At 56.6% G+C, this 18,082-nt stretch overlaps 2 protein-coding genes across 10 annotated transcripts in view; one reads left to right on the top strand and one right to left on the bottom strand.

Annotated features, from left to right (window-relative positions):
* Itgb4 (integrin subunit beta 4) overlaps positions 1-11,675 on the top strand; it is a 35,064-nt gene extending 23,389 nt beyond the window's left edge. For 4 of the 9 annotated variants that reach the window (XM_069993002.1, XM_069993001.1, XM_069993000.1 and 1 more), the window contains exons 27-41: positions 3,107-3,311; positions 4,385-4,542; positions 4,773-4,953; positions 5,052-5,189; positions 6,770-6,952; positions 7,041-7,172; positions 8,200-8,418; positions 8,731-8,961; positions 9,102-9,260; positions 9,722-9,892; positions 10,264-10,452; positions 10,533-10,688; positions 10,778-10,942; positions 11,033-11,143; positions 11,224-11,675. In XM_069993002.1, the coding sequence (XP_069849103.1) occupies positions 3,107-3,311; positions 4,385-4,542; positions 4,773-4,953; positions 5,052-5,189; positions 6,770-6,952; positions 7,041-7,172; positions 8,200-8,418; positions 8,731-8,961; positions 9,102-9,260; positions 9,722-9,892; positions 10,264-10,452; positions 10,533-10,688; positions 10,778-10,942; positions 11,033-11,143; positions 11,224-11,363 (2,538 nt within the window). In that variant the 3' untranslated portion in view covers positions 11,364-11,675. The remainder of the gene's footprint in view (positions 1-3,106; positions 3,312-4,384; positions 4,543-4,772; positions 4,954-5,051; positions 5,190-6,769; positions 6,953-7,040; positions 7,173-8,199; positions 8,419-8,730; positions 8,962-9,101; positions 9,261-9,721; positions 9,893-10,263; positions 10,453-10,532; positions 10,689-10,777; positions 10,943-11,032; positions 11,144-11,223) is intronic. The other 5 variants (XM_069993005.1, XM_069993004.1, XM_069993007.1 and 2 more) reach the window with 3 other exon arrangements.
* A 57-nt stretch (positions 11,676-11,732) lies between these two features.
* On the bottom strand, positions 11,733-16,297 carry Galk1 (galactokinase 1). Its single transcript, XM_069993008.1, has 8 exons — positions 16,092-16,297; positions 14,872-15,061; positions 14,043-14,162; positions 13,708-13,843; positions 13,414-13,595; positions 12,278-12,428; positions 12,035-12,197; positions 11,733-11,951 (listed from the first exon to the last, which is right to left on the bottom strand). The coding sequence occupies exons 1-8, from the start codon at positions 16,254-16,256 to the stop codon at positions 11,880-11,882; spliced, it is 1,179 nt and encodes a 392-aa protein (XP_069849109.1). The 5' UTR covers positions 16,257-16,297; the 3' UTR covers positions 11,733-11,879.
* Between the last annotated feature and the right edge of the window lie 1,785 nt (positions 16,298-18,082).

Below are 18,082 nucleotides of genomic sequence, written 5' to 3'. Positions count from 1 at the left end.
TCTCCAGGGCATTTCTGCCCAGGGCAGCCTTTTGAACTTTGATCCTCAAATCTCAGCCTCCTGAGTTGCTAGACCGACAGGCATGAGCCACTGGTGCCCAGTTCTGTTTTTTGGGCTAGTACCGGGGTTTTTTGTTTGTTTGGTTTTGGTTTTTGGTTTTTGTCGGTCATGAGCCACAGCGCCACTTCTGGCTTTTTCTGCTTATGTGGTGCTGAGGAATCAAACCCAGGGCCTCATGCATGCAAGGCAAGCACTCTACTGCTGAGCCACCTTCCCAGCTTAGTACTGGGGTTTGAACCCAGGGCTTCATGCTTGATCAGCTTGCTTGCTCAGCTGGCACACCTCCAGCCCTGCCTTTTGCTTGCTGTCTTGGAAATGGAGTATCATGGACTTTTCTGCCTAGGCTGACTTTGCATTGTGATCCTCCAGAACTTAGCCTCTAAGTAGCTGAGTTTACAGATGTGGTGAGCCACTGGACCCAGGCTGTTTTCATCTTTAATTCTGAATTTATTATCAATATTTAAAAGTTTAAGCCAAAAATTCTCTCAGAGCTGGACACATGGCTCAGGCAGTAGAACACCTAACTAGCCAAGTTCAGCAATCCCCTCAAATCTCCACCCCCCCAAAAAAATCGTTAAATTAATAAAGTCTATGCCAGGTGCTCGTGGCTCAAGCCTGTAATCCTAGCTACTCAGGAGGATGAGATCTGAGGATCATGGTTCAAAGCCAGCCCAGGCAGGGAAGTCTGTGAGACTCTTGTCTCCAATTAACCACCAGAAAACTGGAAGTGGTGCTGTGGCTCAAGTGGTAGAGCACTCGCCTTGAGCTGAACAACTGAGGGACAGAGCCCAGGCCCAGAGTTCAAGTACCATGACCAAATAATAAATAAAGTGTAGTCCACTGGCCCCACCAATCCATTCAACAAACAGTGAATATGTACCTGGCAGGCCCAGGCAGCCCAGCCACGCCCTTGCTTTCTTTACTTTCTTCCATTTGATAGGAGCCATTCACCTCCCTACTGCAATGCTCCCATAAAATTCCCAAGAAGAGGGGGCTGGGAAGGTGGCTCAGTGGTAGAGTGCTTGCCTCATATGCATGAGGCCCTGGGTTGGATTCCTCAACAACATATAAGCAGAAAAAAACTGGAAGTGGCGCAGTGGCTCTAGTGGTAGAGTGCTAGCCTTGAGCAGAAGAGCTGAGGGACTGTGCCCAGGCCCAGAGTTCAGCTCCCATGAGTGACCAAAAAAAAAAAAAAAAAAATCCCAAGAAGTGTCTATCTTTATAAATCTCCTGGCTATACCATATTATACAAAAAACAACTGGCTTTCTTGTTATTCTTGTATAAAGATGCCTAGGTAGTTGACAGTTCAAGAAAAAATTTCTAGCCAGTCACCAGTGGCACATACCTGTAATCTTAACTACTCAGGAGGCTGAGATCTGAGGATCTGTTCCAAGCCAGCCTAGGTAGGAAAGTCCGTAAGACTCTCATCTCCAATTAACAATGAAAAAGCCAGAAATGGAGCTGTGGCTGGAGTGGTAAAGGACTAGCTTTGAGCAAAAAAGCTAAGGGAGTCAGGCGCAGTGGCACACACCTATAATCCCAGCTACTCAGAAGGCTGAGCCGGGAGGATTGCTTGAGTCCAGGAGCTCTGAGCTGAAGGAGGTTACCATATTGATACCAAACTTGGTGCAGACACCTGATCAGCATAGCACACTTGAGCTCAGAGCTCCTGGACTCAAGGGAGCCTCCTGAGTAGCTAGGATTACAGGCATGAGCCACCAGCACCCTGCTTTGGCTTAGCTTTTTTACTGCTGACTGACACTCTACCACTTGAACCACGTCTCTACATCTGACTTTTTGGTGGTTAGTTGAAGACTGGCCAACTTTTCTGCTTAAACTGGCTTCAAATCTCAATCCTTAGACTCAGGCTCCTCAGTCCCTAGTATTACAGGTATGAGCCTTTAGCACCACCAGCTGATACTGAATTCTTGACATGTCCTTATCAGCTTCTCTCTCTCTCTCTCTCTCTCTGTTGTGGGGCTTCAACTCAGAAACTAAGCTCTGCCCTAGAGCTCTTTTTGCTCAAGGGTAGTGCTCTACCACTTTAAGCCACAGCTCCACTTCCAGTTTGAGTGGTTAATTGAAGATATGTGTCTCATGGGGACTTTTCTGCCCAGACTGGCTTCAAAGTGAGATTCTCAGATCTCAGCATCCTCAGTAGCTAGGATTACAGGTGTGAGCCACCAGAACCCGGCCACATCTGCTTCTTCCATTTTCCTCCACTTGTAGGCTTTCCTATCTGCTCTGGGCTACCTCTCCCAACCGGCCTAGCAAACCACACCAGAAAATGAAATATTACTTTGAAGCGCCACCTAGTGGTATAAAATGGGAAGGCTCTCTCTCTCTCTCTCTCTCTCTCTCTCTCTCTCTCTCTCTCTCTCTCTCTCTCTCTCTCTCTCTCTCTCTCTCTCTCTCTCTCTCTCTCTCCTGGGCATTGGGAAAATAAATTTGGCATTGGTAAGAATGCCCTACTCAACCAGCAAGGTTTAGGTCCAAGCAGGATCTCAGATTCCAGAGCCTCAACCTGCTTCTCTTCCCACATGGGACCTGCAGATCCAGGGCTTCTGCCAGCCTGTGTCTCTGTATGCTAGGTCCAAATCCCAGCTCTTGCACGACTTCCTGTCTGAACCTTGGCAAGTTCCTTAACCCCGTACAGGGCTCCATTTTCTTGTCTGTAAAATCTCTGCCTCCCACTGCCGGAGGGTTATGCGAGCTAATATTTAAAGTGCTGTCAGAGGTGCTGCGTAAACAGGAGCCATTTCATGTCCACACTTGACAGGGAAGGGTGTGGCCATGACCCTGAATCCCCACCCCCAGCCCCAAAGGCTCTAATTTTGTTGTTTTCCAGTCAGTGTCTTACTCAGTAGACACTGTCTAGGCTTGCCTGGAACCTACTTTGTAGTTCATGCTGGTCTCAAACTCACTATCCACCTGCCCCAGCCTCCCACTTGCTAGGATTACAGGCTTGTGCTACCAGGCCTGGCTGTAATGTCTGAACTGCCTCTTCCTGCAGTCCTGATCTAACCTCAATGTTCCCACTCCCAGGACTATGTCCCCATGGAGGGTGAGCTGCTCTTCCACCCTGGGGAGACCTGGAAGGAGCTTCAGGTGAAGCTCTTGGAGCTGCAGGAAGTCGACTCTCTCCTGCGAGGCCGCCAGATCCGCCAGTTCCACATCCAGCTCAGCAACCCCAAATTTGGAGCCCGCCTGGGCCAACCCCACATAGCCACTGTCATCATTGGAGAGAAAGGTGGGCAGAGTCTGGGGCTGGCACAAGCAAGTGGAGAGGGAGGGAGGGAGGCTGGGGAACCTCTCAGGCAGGACTGCCAGAGTCAGCCAGCACAAACATGAGGCCAGGGGCACCCTATTTAATGGTACCTTCATGTACACAGTGCAAATTTCTTGGGTTTTTGGTGTTTTGTTTTGGTCAATCATAAGGCTTGAACTCAGGGCCTGGGTGCCCTCTCTAAGGCCTTTTGCTCAAGGCTAGCACTCCACTACTTTGAACAACTCTACTTCTGGTTTCCTGGTGGTTAGAGATAAGTCTCACAGACTTTCCTGCCTGGGATGGCTTTGAACTGTGATCCTTAGATCTCAGCCTCCCGAGTAGCTAGGATTAAAGATGGGAGCCACCAGTGCCTGGCCTTTTTAATTTTGTTGTTGTTGGTGGTGGTGGTCATGGGGCTTGAACTCAAGGCTGGGGCTAGCACTCTCCCACTTGAGTCACAGCACTACTTGGGCCTTTTCTGCTTATGTGGTGCTGAGGAATGGAGCCCAGGGCCTTATGCATGGGAGGCAAGATCTGCTGCTGAGCCACCTTCCCAACCTTTAATTTTTTACAGAACTGGGCACCAGTGGCTCACACCTGTAATCCTAGCTACTCAGGAGGCTGAGATCTGAGGATCATGGTTCAAAGCCAGCCCAGGCAGGAGTCTATGAGACTCTTATCTCCAATGAACCAGCAGAAAACTGGAAGTGTCGCTGTGGCTCAAATGGTAGAGCACTAGCCTTGAGCACAAAAGTTCAGAGACAGTGCCCAGGCCCAGAGTTTAAGCCCCATGACCAAAAAAGAAAAAAGAATAAGTATGGCCAGAACATTCCTCTTGGCTGCTAAGGGTGGCAGATTCCCTCCCCCTCCACCAGTCCCCCCCTCTATCCCCCATCTCCACTGAAGCTTGCTGTGAGGCCCTCCGTGGCTCCAGCCTTCCCAGGAGGCAGGTGAGAAAGACCTGAGTGGGGGAAGCCTGGGTGTTGAACTGAGTCTGGTGCCCCCTGGTGGTGAGGAGGTCTGAGCCAGCCGGCCAGCTCTACCTTGATCCGCAGATGAACTGGACCGCAACTTCGTAAGTCAGACGCTGTCGTCACTGCCGCCCTCTGGAGGTGACCCGGGCGCTCCCCAGAATCCCAACGCCAAGGCCGCCGGGTCCAGGAAGATCCATTTCAACTGGCTGCCCCCTCCTGGCAAGCCTTTGGGGTACCGGGTAAGGAAGGAGGCCATGGGGATGTGCATACTCAGTACCAGCAGGCCCAAGCACCAATGGCCAGAAGAAACCCCATCTGTACCCCCAGGAAGAACCCACTCCTGAGCCTTTCAGGAATTTCCCTGTATTACACGAGCCCACATGCAAACCCCAAGGGGTCAAGAGGACAAGGGGTCAGTGGCTTTGGTGCTTGCCTCTTCCTGCTGACCAGCCCCCTCCCCTCTGAACAGGTCAAGTACTGGATCCAGGGAGACCCCGAATCAGAAGCCCACCTGATCGACAGCAAGGTGCCCTCGGTGGAGCTCACCAACCTGTACCCCTACTGCGATTATGAGATGAGGGTGTGTGCTTACGGGTCTCAGGGTGAGGGGCCCTACAGCACCCTGGTGTCCTGCCGCACCCACCAGGAAGGTGAGACCTCGCGTCCCCGCCCTCCACCATCTCCCCCTGCTGCCAGCACCCCCCACCCCCCGCCGCCTCTGACAGGACTCTTCCCACCCCTCCCCCAGTGCCCAGCGAGCCCGGGCGTCTGGCCTTCAACGTCGTATCTTCCACGGTGACCCAGCTCAGCTGGGCCGAGCCCGCTGAGACCAATGGCGACATCACAGCCTACGAGGTCTGCTACGGCCTGGTCAACGAGGACAACCGTAAGGACTGGCGGGCCCCTTCCTGGCCACCCTGCCAACACCACAGAGGAAGGGGAGGGACACTGAGGCACAGGGAGGCGTGGGGCTTCAGGTTGTTCCTGGGTTCTTTGATCCAGTCAATGGGCAAGCAAAAGGCATCGTGGAAGTTTTTTTGGTGGGTCTTTATCATGGCATCATTATTAATATTATTGTTATCAGTCCTGGGGCTTGAACTAAGGGCTTGGGCACTGTCCCTGAACCTCTTTGTGCTCAAGGCTAGTGCACAAATTTGAGTAAGACAGCACCACTTCTGGCTTTTTCTGGGTCGTTTATTGGAGATAAGCGTCTCTCAGACTTTTCTGAGAGGCTGGCTTTGAACCGCCATCCTCAGATCCCAACCTCTTGTGTGGCTAGGATTACAGGTGTGAGCCATCAACTCCCAGAATAGGTGTTTTTTTTGTTGTTGTTTTTTTGGTTGGTCATGGGGCTTGAACTCTGGACCTGGGCGCTGTCCCTGAGCTCTTCAGCTCAAGGCTAGCACTCTACTATAGCACCATTTCTGGCCTTTTCTGTGTATGTGATGCTGAGGAATCAAACCCAGGGCCTCATGCATGCGAGGCAAGCACTCTACCACTGAGCCACCGTCCCAGCCCCACATAGGTGGGGTTTTTTGTTGTTGTTTTTGTAAGGTCTTTGCCTGGCTGCTTCCCATTCATGCACTCTGGCATCACAGGCCCAGAGGCATCTTTCTGAACTGGTTACCAGGTAGCTTTTTTTTTTTTTTTTTTGCTGGTCCTGGGGCTTGAGCTCAGGCCTGAGCACTGTATCTGAGCTAACACTCTACCACTTGAGCCACAGCCCCACTCCCTGCTTTTAGGTGGCTGATTGTAGATGAGAGTTTCATGGACTTTCCTCCCAGGGGTTGGTTTGGAACCACAGTCCTCAGATCTCAATGCACTCCATGTCCGTAGCTCCCTCAGAAGTCACTGAGAGGGCTGGGAATGGGGCCTAGTGGTAGAATGCTTGCCTAGCACCCATGAAGCCCTGGGTCCGATTCCTCAGTACCACATAGAAAAAGCCTGAAGTGGCGCTGTGGCTCAAGTGGTAGAGTGCTAGCCTTGAGCAAAAGAAGCTCAGGGACAGCGCCCAGGCCCTGAGTTCAAGCTCCAGGACTGGGGAACAAAAAAAAAAAAAGTCACTGAGAATGCCCAGGCCTCTTGCCTTCCACTGCCCCAAAGCTGTCATACTTTCTCGCCCTGCAGAGGGCACAGGGTAGGAGTTATCCTGACAGCAGCCTTGCCTCCTGAGTGAGCTCGTGTAGGGGCACCTTGCACGGAAGACCACTGGCCAGTCGGTAAAATCAACATCAGAGCCACTGAGTCTCCTGCTGGTTCTCCATTCACTCAGCTCCCCCCACTGGCTAGCTGGTGACACCTCCCAAGTCAGGCACTCCCAGGTTCTAAGAGCTTGGCTGATGGCAGGACACCTCAGCAGCTCCACGCGCCACCTCAGTCCTCACCATCCTGAAGCACAGCCCGGTCAGGGCTGGGGCAAGGCAGGAACCCGAGCAACACCCCAAAGTGCTCTCCTTCATGCCTCAGGACCCATTGGGCCCATGAAGAAGGTGCTGGTGGACAACCCCAAGAAACGGATGCTGCTCATTGAGAACTTGCGAGAATCTCAGCCATACCGCTACACGGTGAAGGCGCGCAATGGGGCAGGCTGGGGGCCCGAGCGGGAGGCCATCATCAACCTGGCCACTCAGCCCAAGAGGCCCATGTCCAGTGAGTGGCAGGCAGGAGAGGCGCGGGGTGGGCCAGGGGACAGGAGGCCACAGCTGGAGCCCCTGGTTTACTTCCTCCCGCCCTGCAGTCCCCATCATCCCGGACATCCCCATCGTGGACGCCCAGGGCGGGGAAGACTACGAGAACTACCTCATGTACAGCGACGATGTGCTGCGCTCCCCAGCCAGCAGCCAGAGGCCCAGCGTCTCCGATGACACTGGTGAGTGAGACGCAGAGAAGGCCAGGGTCCTGGGTACAGAGCGGCATTATCCCTGGCATCCAGACACAGCCAAGGGGGCCACCAACTAGCCACATTCCCTCTCAGCCCCAAACATCCACAGCCCTGAAGGTACAAAGGGGACAGAGCTGCTGGGGGCACTTTGTACCACATGCACACCTGCATGTACACAGGGACAGTCAAACACCTGCCCGGAGGGCTGAAGACCATCAGACCAGCCCACATCTGTGTGGGCTCGTGCACACGGGACTATAGCTTTGTAACCTAGGGTTCACAGCAGGACTGATATCCAGCTGATTTCTAGGGGCCAGCCTATGTGAGAGAACCCCTAAGGCAGAGCCTTGAGCAGCAGTGGCAGGGCCCGAGGGAACGGAAGTGGGGGCCCCATGCTCCATTGGCTGTTCCCCCTTGATTCCGGGTATGCGGTGAGACTCCCGGATGCGCACTTCTTGCTCCGACTCCACTGTGAGACTCTGGATGAGTCACCCACCCTTCCCAGTTTTCATTTTTCAGTACTGGGGCTTGAACTCCAGGGTCTGGGGCCTGTCCCTCAGCTCTAGAGCTCAAGGCGAGTGCTCTACTCCTTGAGCCACAGCACCACTTCCTTTTTCTGGTGGTTCACTGGAGATCAGAGTCTCCTGGACTTTCCTTGCCTGGCTGGCTTTGAACCAGGAATCCTGAGATCTTAGCCTCCTGAGTAGCTAGGATGATAGGTGTGGGCCACCAGCTTGGCTCAGTGTTCTGGTCTGTGTATCAGGCTGCCTGTTACCCAATGCCCTGAGTAAGTCCTCCGCTGCCCAGGATCTCCCCACGCAGCGAGGCCCCCTGGCCATGTTGGGATAGGGGCATTCAGCTGGGCTGCTGCTGGTCATGTCCTGGGCTTGCTGGGGCTCCTCCTGTCCCCACCGAGCAGCGACACCACGCCAACAGACCCAGCCTTGCACCAGGCCTGGCCATGTCCACCCCGCCCGCCCCGGCCGTGCCAATGCGGCCCTTCGTTGTTCCCAAGGCGGCGGCGGCGGTGGCGGCGGCGGCAGCGGCAGCGGCTGGAAGCTGGAGCCCCTGCCGGGGGAGGAGCTGGACCTGCGGCGTGTCACGTGGCGGCTGCCCCCGGAGCTCATCCCGCGCCTGTCGGCCAGCAGCGGGCGCTCAGACGACGAAGGCGCCACGGGCAGCAGGGACCCTGAGGGCGGAGGGGGGCGCTGCACGACGCCCAGGCCTCCCGGAGGTGACCGCCGGCCCGGGGGGCTGTGGCCTTGGAGCCTGGGGCGGGGCTCCCCGCACAGCCTCTGCCCGCTGCCGCCAGGATTCTTAGGGCTCTCACATCCACGAGGATCCCGGTGCCCCTGGGACTGGGGCACACGCCCTTGGCCAGCTCTGGGCCCAGGGGTCCAACACACAGACCCCTCTGGGGACACGGGGCTTCGCCTGGTAGTCAAGAGATCGTTTTCTACTCCAAGGGCAGGTGACCCCAGGACCGCAACAGCCCCCGAGGCTCCGGGTCCGAGAAGGCTGAGCTGACCAGTCCCTGTCCCCCTAGAGCACCTGGTGAATGGCCGGATGGACTTCGCCTTCCCTGGCAGTGCCAACTCCCTGCACAGGATGACGGCAGCCAACGCCGCCTACGGCACCCACCTGAGTCCACACCTGTCTCACCGTATGCTGAGCACATCCTCCACCCTCACCCGAGACTACCACTCGCTGACCCGCACTGAACACTCGGCCACGCTGCCCCGGGACTACTCCACACTCACCTCCCTGTCCTCCCAGGGTGAGTGGCCCTGGCCGAGCCTTCCCAGGCCAGACTTCCCAGCTCCTACAGGCCTCCACTGCCTACCCTCAAGGGCATGTGTGTGGATCCACACGTGTGAGCACACTGCCCCCTCTGAATCTTGTTTTGTCCTGCCCTAGGCCTCCCTCCCATCTGGGAAGAAGGGAGGAGCAGGCTCCCGCTGTCCTGGGCGCTGGGGTCCTGGAGTCGAGCTCAGAGGAAGGGGCTCTCCCCCTCCAGGGGCTCCCAAGACTCTATAATCCTGGCTGGGCAGTCAGCAGTGCCCTCCTGGCACCCAGGTAGTACAGGAACGGCCCTCCCACCCGCATGGCTGCCCTCTCCATCTGCCATTGGACCACCATCACAGTCCCATCATGCCTGGGCCTCTTTCCATTTGCGGACGCCGCCCCACCCACAGCGCTAACCACTGCGCATCACTCTCATCTGTGCTAAAGCCTAACCACAGCTGCCCTTCCGAGGTGCACACAGGACTAGGGCTAGGAGAGGGGCCAGGCCAGCCGTCGATGGGGTGGGCTGGCAGGCAGACTCAGGGCTCACTCCCTTGGCACAGGCCAGGGCTACACCATCTCTGAAGCTGTGTGGGAGGTGCTGGGTGGCCCGAATAGAAGGTTGCAAGGTAAATGAACTGCCCAGATGGTCGGTGTAGGCGAGCCAAGTGAGCAAGGCTAGGTAAGCTGTGAATCTACCCAGAGACCTCAGCCCATCTCTTGGACTTACTAAGGCTCCTCTTGTTTTCCAGACTCTCGGGCAGCCACGGTGGGCGTAGCAGCCGCGGTGGGCGTGCCCGACACACCCACACGCTTGGTGTTCTCAGCCCTGGGGCCGACATCTCTGAAAGTGAGCTGGCAGGAGCCCCAGAGCGAGCGCATGCTGCTGGGCTACAGCGTGGAGTACCAGCTGCTGAACGGCGGTGAGGCCCGGCTGCCCACAGCGCCAATGCCACTTGTGCCACTGGGGCTCCCCAGATGGCCAGCAATTCACCCAAACCACACCTAACCTGAGGTTTCACCCCACAGGCCCCAGCTCCTCTCATTGCCTTCTTTCTTCCTGGGCCTTTCTTGGTCACTTCCTGTGCTAGGTTTAGCCTAACAAGGCCTCACACACCCCAGGCCTCTGCTAGCCATTGTGGGAACTGGGGAATGTCAGCCACACCAGGTTATAGCCATACCTCAGGCAGACATGGTGGGTGCTGAGCAGCTGTGGGTGGCAGCCCAGGGAGGGACGGGATCGGGCTGGAGGTGGGAATAAAGCCGCTCGCTCTCTGGCCTGCCCTCCTCATAGGCGACCTGTACCGACTCAACATCCCCAACCCGGGCCAAACTTCAGTGGTGGTGGAAGACCTCCTGCCCAACCAGTCCTACGTGTTCCGAGTACGAGCTCAGAGCCAGGAGGGCTGGGGCCGGGAGCGCGAGGGCGTGATCACCATCGAATCCCAGGTGCACCCTCAGAGTCCTCTGTGCCCCCTGCCAGGTAAGCAGTCTTGCCCTACAGCAGCTGCCATCACGCCCGCGCTCCCCACGCACTCATTCAGCCTCTGCCGCTGCCTGCAGGTTCTGCCTTCACCCTGAGCACCCCCAGTGCCCCGGGCCCGCTGGTGTTCACAGCCCTCAGCCCCGACTCGCTGCAGCTGAGCTGGGAGCGGCCACGGAGGCCCAATGGAGATATCCTGGGCTACCTGGTGACCTGTGAGATGGCCCAAGGAGGAGGTACTTCCTGTCCTAGGACAGCAGGAGGGGGGATGATGGAAGGATGGAAATGGGGGCCCCAGGCGGCTGAAGGCATCTCTCCTGGGCAGGACCCGCCACCACCTTCCGGGTGGATGGAGACAATCTGGAGAGCCGGCTGACGGTGCCCGGCCTCAGCGAAAACGTGCCCTACAAGTTCAAGGTGCAGGCCCGGACAACAGAGGGCTTCGGGCCGGAGAGGGAGGGCATCATCACTATTGAGTCCCAGGATGGAGGTAGGGCAGCCTGCGGGCCTCTTCGTCCCAGCCCTATCTGGCCACGCCTTTTCCGCACGCCATTCTGAGCGGCTGGTCTGTCTGCTGCAGGCCCCTTCCCACAGCTGGGCAGCCACCCCGGGGTCTTCCAGCACCCGCTGCAGGGCGAGTTCAGCAGCATCACCACCACGCACACCAGCACCACCGAGCCCTTCCTCATGGGTAAGTCACCGGGGACGAGGGGCCCCTGACTCCTGGGAGCACAGAGCCAAGCAGAATCTCTCCCTTCTCTCCCCCGGCAGATGGACTGACACTGGGGTCACAGCGGCTGGAGGCGGGGGGTTCCCTCACCCGGCACGTGACCCAGGAGTTTGTAAGCCGGACACTGACCACCAGTGGGACCCTCAACACCCAGGTGGACCAACAGTTCTTCCAAACCTGATCCACCCAATGTCCTCAGTGCCTTGGACCTGGGGCCCCCTCCCTGCCTTCTCTCCCCACCCCACCCCCCCCCCCCCCCCCCGCAGCTACTTTACTCTTGGACCCCCAGTGGTCCATCCAGCTGTATGCTAATCACAGAGGCAGAGGTGAGTCCTTTGAAAAGCAATGAAGGGCCAGAGGACCTAGAAGGTTCTGGGCCCTTCTGGCTGCCCCCTGCCCTAGCAAAACCCCTTTGTAACCAAAGAGCTGGGACCAGCAGCACAACCAGGTTCCAGCCTTTGTTCTGCACTTAATAAACCACTTTGCTACCGTCTGGCTACTGCACTGTCTTCACAGGCCTGAGGCGCGCCCGCGGGGAGCAGAGCAGCGATTCTGACCATCTCTTCTCTGACCCCAGCGCACCCACCTCTAGAGGCAGGTGGGGGCTGGACGGTCAGAGGCACAAGTTTATTGAGCACCCAGAAGCAGAAGGCAGGTGCTGGAGGCGGAGCGGCAGGGCCTGCCACCCAGGGGTGCTTCACAAGTGCAGCACCTTGGCTCCATCGGCGGCCTGAGAGAGGTAGAAGGTGGCTGTGCCGCTGTACTGCTCCTGGGGGAGAGGTGCGGGCCTGAGTGATGGGCAGACCAGGGCACCTGCCTCTCCTGCCCTCCCGGGCTCTGGCATTCACCCACCTGTATGTGCTGCATGGCACGGGAAGCAGCAGAGGCCTCCAGCAGTGTCACTGTGCAGCCACCAAAGCCGCCACCTGTCATCCGACTGCCATACACACCAGGCACGGATAGTGCAGCCTCGACCAGCTGGTCCAGCTCCGGGCAGCTCACCTCGTAGTCATCCCTGAAGTGGACAGAGGAGGAGGAGGGTGGGCCTGGGACCCACCTGGGCCCAGGAGATGTGGGGGCACCCCAAGGCCTTACCTGAGCGAGTGGTGACTCTCCACCATGAGGCGGCCGAAGGCTCTGTAGTCCCCGCGTCTCAGAGCGGCAGCTGCCTGGGCCGTGCGCCGGATCTCACCCACCACGTGCCGTGCCCGCCGCAAGCCCTCCTTGCTCACCAGCTCTCTGCCCGCTGGGGAGGAACAGGGCTTAGCCACTGGATCTCACGCTGCCCCTAGGTAGTGAGCCACTCAGAGCAGGGGCTGGGAAAATGACTCAATGGTAGAGTGCATGCCTTGCATGCATGAGGCCCTAGGTTTGATTCCTCAGCACCACATACACAGAAAAAGCTGGAAGTGGGGCCGTGGCTCAGGTGGTAGAGTGCTAGCCGTAAGTTGAAGAGCTGAGGGACAGCGCCCAGGCCCAGAGTTTAAGCCCCATGACCAAAAAGAAAAAGTGGCAGAGCACCAGATTTCAGGCTGAGTATCAGTGGCTCACACCTTATAATCTTAGCTACTGTGGAGGTTGAGATCTGAGGATCTTGGTTTGAAGCCATACCAAACAGATTTGAGGAACTCATCTCCAATTAACCAGCAAAATGTCAGAAGTGGAGGTGTCGGTGGCTCAAGTGGCAAAATGCCAGCCTTGAGCAAAACAGCTAGCCAAGAACATGAGGCCCTGAGTTCAAGCCCCAGTACTGGCACCAAAAAAAAAAAAAAATTCAAGAAAGGGAGGGATGAGCTGGGCGCCAGTGGCTCACGCCTGTCATCCTAGCTACTCAGGAGGCTGAGATCTGAGGACTGCTGTTCAAAGCCAGCCCAGGCAGGGAAGTCCATGAGACTCATCTCCAATGAACCACCAGAAAACCAGAAGTGGCACTGTGGCTCAAGTGGTAGAGCGCTGGCCTTGAACTGAAGAGCTGAGGGACAGCGCCCAGGCCCAGAGTTTTAAGTCCCACGACCACCACCAACAACAACAAAAAGGCAGGGATGTAAATAAATGCCACAGTACTGGCGTAACTTCAAGCCCTGCTGATGAAGCAGTATTGTGGAGGAAGCAGGAAGAACATTACAAAAGTCCCAAGTGATCAAGAGTTGGACAGCAGGGTCAAAGCTACACGGAGGCCCCGGCGGGAAGCCCGGCCTTCTGCAGACAAAACAAGTCTGGCCAGCTCTCACCCTCAAGCTCTTCCAGCCGCACCTCTCGAAGGCTCTCCTTGCCCAGGGCCCGGGCCACTTCTTCACACTGGCGTCGCCGCAGGGGGTACTCGCTGGAGCCCAGGGAGTGGCGAACGTTGGAGTTCGTGATGAGCACAGCCAGCTTGGGGTCAGACAGCGGCACCAGGCTCGTCTCCAGGGACCTGCGATGGAAGAGTTGGGACTGGGGGAGATGACACCGTCAAGGGTCCCCTTGCCAGGCCACACAGTGGGCACAGGCTGCCACCTAAGGGTGGGGGAGGGGAAGCCCCTGACCTGCAGTCAATGAGCAGCGCATGGCCTTTCTGCCCCAGCAGCGCGATGAGCTGGTCCATGATGCCACAGGGCACCCCTGCGAAGCTGTGCTCGGCCCGCTGACACACCTGGGCCCGGGTAACTATTGCCCCCGTGTCTGTGGCACAGGGTGAGGTAGGGAAGCTGGGGGCCCAGGAAGGGGGCACGAGGGGTGGCCATAGTGGAGCAGCATTAGCTCCAATGACAGTCTAAGGAGATGCCCCCCACCCCTATCCCCGCCCTAAGGAGAGGAAGAAGCTGTGATCCACAAACTTCAGGGAAGTTGAGTGGGTGAGGGGGTAGGGCCTCGGAGGTACCTGGGCAGAGCTGTTGGAGGAAGGTGTATGTGGCCACTTCCAGAGACGCAGAGCTGGAGAGCCCGCCCCCCAGGGGCACTGAGCTGACCACCACTGCGCTGAAGCCAGGGATGGGGGCAGCTGCGGGGGAAAGAATGGTGATGGTAAGAGGGCGCTGGATGGAACCAGGAAAAGTTTGTGCTGGAAGCTGCTCCCGGGGCATGTGTGTGTCAACTCAGGGGTCACCAACCTACTCGGCCCTCTTGAAGTTGCCAGGCAATCTTCTTAGTTGTCTTCCTGAATTAGGGCTCTAGAAGCTAGCAAGCTGAGGCCTGAGGAAAGCTCCAGAATCTCCTGAGATATCAGGTTCCTCACACTCTGCAAACCTTCTACACTGTGTATCCAATGGCTGAATGGGCTTGTGTGTGTGTCTATGGTGTGTGTGTGTGTGTGAATGGGCTTGTGTGTGTGTCTATGGGGTGTGTGTGTGTGTGTGTGTGTGTGTGTGTGTGTGTGTGTGTGTGTGTGTGTGTGTGTGTGTGCGCCACCAGTCCTAGGGCTTGAACTCAGGGCCTGAGCGCTGTCCCTGAACTTCTTTGCCTCAAGGCTAGTGTTCTACCACTTGAGCCACAGATCCACTTCTGACTTTTCTGGTAGTTTATTGGAGATAAGAGTCTCACGAACTTTTCCGACTTGGACTGGCCTTGAACCACGATCCTCAGATCTTAGCCTCCTGAGTAGCTGGGAGTAGAGGCGTTTGTCCCTAGCACCTGGCATTGAATGGGCTTTGTGGCTGAGAGGTGGCACTCCAAGGCGCTACAGGAACTTGACCTAGGCTTGGGTCCCATACCTGGGTAATGCTGAATCACTCCTTTGACATAGTTGGCCCATCGCGGGGTTCCAGGCTCTAGAGATCGCTGGGCTGTGGGCAGTGGGAATTGCAGTCGCTGGGGTTCATCAGCGTTTTTAGAGGTGGTGAGAAGAGAGACAAGCCCATCTGTTCGGGGGCTGCCCACCATCAGGGTCACAAGCTCCAGTGCCTGGCAGGAGGGACAAGGAGCATGTGTAGCTTACACGAGGCCACCTCACGGCTACAGGACCCATTTAGCCACTGGATTCACCATGAGGTAGGTTTCCAAGGCAGGGCATCCCAGGGTACAAATGAGGGACCTGATACCCTGGACTCTGTCCTGACTGCCCCTTACATGATTACATGATGGGAGGAGCCAGGATTCAAATCCCAGGTCTCTGTTGCCTTAGGCAGGCAGGAAGAGTAGGGAATTTGCACAACTAGAAGGGAGTGAGTGAGCTTCGGAAAGGGCCTGAGTGCTGAGCAGGCCTTGGGGGCTTGGAGCACTGGCCTCTGGGTCTTCAGGGGTGGAGCCAGTGGTGGACAGAGCACAATGTGGACTTTGCCCAGAGCATGGGCTCCCCACTGTGAGGCAAGGGGCAGATAAAGAGCTAGCTCCAAGGGTGAACAGGGTGAAATGAGCTCTATGCCTCCCCACTTTGCAATGCTCTCTTCCCTCCCCACCCCCGTCCACCCCGAGTCTGTGGTCATCATTCACTTCCTGAGTGGTGCAGTGAGGTTGATAGAGTCAAAGGTTGAGAGCTGGAAGGAATCCTCCAGGTTCACACACAAAGAACCAGCTGTGTGATCTTGTGCAGCTCCCTAGCCCTCTCTGGGTCTGTTTCCTCCTCGGTGAGTGGAAGCGGCTGACCCAGCAAGATGAGGGCTACATTCACCCAGGCCTGCAGTTTGGGGCCCACCGACGGCGGCGGCCCGCCCAGCCCCCTTCTACGTGCTACAGGGACCCCCACATTTTACGGGAGGCGAACACACACGCCTCCAGGTTCAAGGCGAGGGTCAGCGGCCCCCGAGGGCGGGCCTGGGGGGAGAGGGCCTCGGCTGCCCGCCTTCCTAGCACGTGGAAAAAACGGCCCTTCCGGGGTCTCTCCGGGGTGCTCGACCCCCAGCCTCGGCCGCCCCGCCCCGCACCCCGCCCACCCGAGGCCCGCGCTCCCCCGCGGCCCGAGCGGCGGACGCGGGGCCCCCACGCAGCCCCTCACCATGGGCAGCACCAGGCCCTGGTTGTAGTCCGTGTGCTCCCCGATGAGGTTGACGCGGCCCGGCGCCGACACGGCCAGCTCGGGCTCGGCCCCGAACTCATCCCGGAAGGCCCGACAGGCCTCGGCCAGCAGCTCCTCGAGCTGGGGCGGTCTCGAAGCAGCCATGACGCTGGTCTGCAGCTCGGCGCACCTCGGCGCGGGATGCTGGGGGCGGGGCCACGCGAGGCTGGGGGCGGGGCCACGCGAGGCGGGCTCTGAGCCCGGAGAGGGCCACGCCCCTGTCGCCAGGCCACGCCCCCGGCCGGCCGGCCACGCCCCTCCCTCTGCCAAGGCAGGAATCCACTCACTGAATGCTGGCAACCCTGGAACAGATCTGTACCCAATTGATGTCTTTATTTCTACATTGGGGGAAAAAGCAGTGGGTGCCCACTTGAGAGTACAGCCTTGAGTGGCGCTTAGTACAATAGAGAGATCGGAGCTGCCCTTTCCAGGAGCCTGTCCATGCAGACCAGCAGCAGCAGCAGCACACTTAACGACTTCAGGCATCCTAGAGACCAGAACTTCCTAAAAAGACCACTTAGGTCACCAAGAAGTCAACATCCGGGCTGGGAAGGTGGCTCAGTAGTAGAGTGCTTGTCCAGCATGCATGAAGCCCTGGGTTCGATTCCTCAGTACCACATACACATTGAAAAAGCCAGAAGTGGTGCTGTGGCTCAAGTGGTAGAGCACCAGCCTTGAGTAAAAGCAGCTCAGGGACAGTGCCCAGGCCCAGAGTTCAAGGCCCAGGACAGAAAACAAAAAAAAGTCACCATCCCTTTATCGTGGTCATTAGGAAGTACAGTGTAAAGACAGCCAAGTTTGGTAGTAACCAGAGTCACTGTGTGACTGTGTGACTCTGTGTGTGTGTGTGTGTGTGTGTGTGTGTGTGTGTGTGTGTGTTACTAGAGATTATCTCCAGTCTCAAGTTCTCTCTTGACTGCTTTTTCATTCATGGCTGGTGCTCTACCACTGAGCCATACTTCCACTTCTGGGTTTTGGTGGTTAATTAAAGATAAGAATCCCTTGACTTTTCTTCCCAGATTGGCCTTGATCTGATCCTCAGATCTCAGTCTCCTAAATAGCTAGATTTATAGGTATGAGCCACCAGTGCCTGGCCTGAATCACTTTTTTTTTTTAAGTAAAAGGAATGTTTATGGGCTGGGAAGGTGGCTCAGTGGTAGAGTGCTTGCCTTGCATGCATGAGGTCCTGGGTTCGATGTTCGATTCCTCAGCACCACATAAGCAGAAAAAGCTGGAAGTGGTGCTGTGGCCCAAGTGGTAGAGTGCTAGCCTTGAGCTGAAGAGCTGAGGGACCGTACCTATGCCCAGAGTTCAGGTCCCACAACCGACAAAAAAAAAAAAAAAGAAAAAGAAAAAAAAAGGAATGTTTATTAATCAGCTTTGACACAGATTTAATGTCCAATAAATCATCACTCTTTATAAATGCATATTTTAATGAATTCAGGAAAATGTAATCTTCATGTAATCTTCACAGCCAGAGCCACTTTTTTTTTTTTTTTTTGATTGCTTGTGGGGCTCAAACTCTGGACCTGGGCGCTATCCCTCATCTCTTCAGCTCAAGGCTAGCCCTCTACCATTTGAGCCACAGCACCACTTCCAGTTTTCTGAGTTTTTATTGGAGATAAGATTCTCATGAACTTTCCTTGCCTGGGGTGGCTTTGAATCGTAATCCTCAGATCTCAGCCTCCTGAATAGCTAGGATTAGAGGCGTGAGCCACCGATGCCCGGCCTCAAGATCTTTTTTTTATTTCTTTGTTGGTCATTGGGCCTGAACTCTGGGCCTGGGTGCTGTTCCTGAGCTCTTCAGCTCAAGGCTAGCACTCTACCACTTGAGCCACAGCACCACTTCCAGCTTTTTCTGCTTATGTGGTACTGAGGAATCGAACCCAAGGCCTCATGCATGCAAATCAAGCACTCTACCACTGAGCCTC

This window comes from Dipodomys merriami, unplaced genomic scaffold (assembly GCF_024711535.1).
Source record: "Dipodomys merriami isolate MVZ:Mamm:240054 unplaced genomic scaffold, mDipMer1.0.p SCAF_42, whole genome shotgun sequence".
Lineage (NCBI taxonomy): Eukaryota > Metazoa > Chordata > Mammalia > Rodentia > Heteromyidae > Dipodomys > Dipodomys merriami.
The sequence above is the reverse complement of the archived record's forward strand: the minus strand, read 5'-3'. Positions and strand labels throughout refer to the sequence as shown.

Coding starts and splice junctions, on each gene's coding strand:
- Galk1 (XM_069993008.1), bottom strand. CDS start 16,256: ATGGCTGCTTCGAGACCGCCCCAGCTCGAGGAGCTGCTGGCCGAGGCC. Junction 13,596..13,707: donor GCGCTGCTCATTGACTGCAG/GTCAGGGGCTTC, acceptor CTTCCATCGCAG/GTCCCTGGAGACGAGCCTGG. Junction 12,198..12,277: donor GAGAGTCACCACTCGCTCAG/GTAAGGCCTTGG, acceptor TGTCCACTTCAG/GGATGACTACGAGGTGAGCT.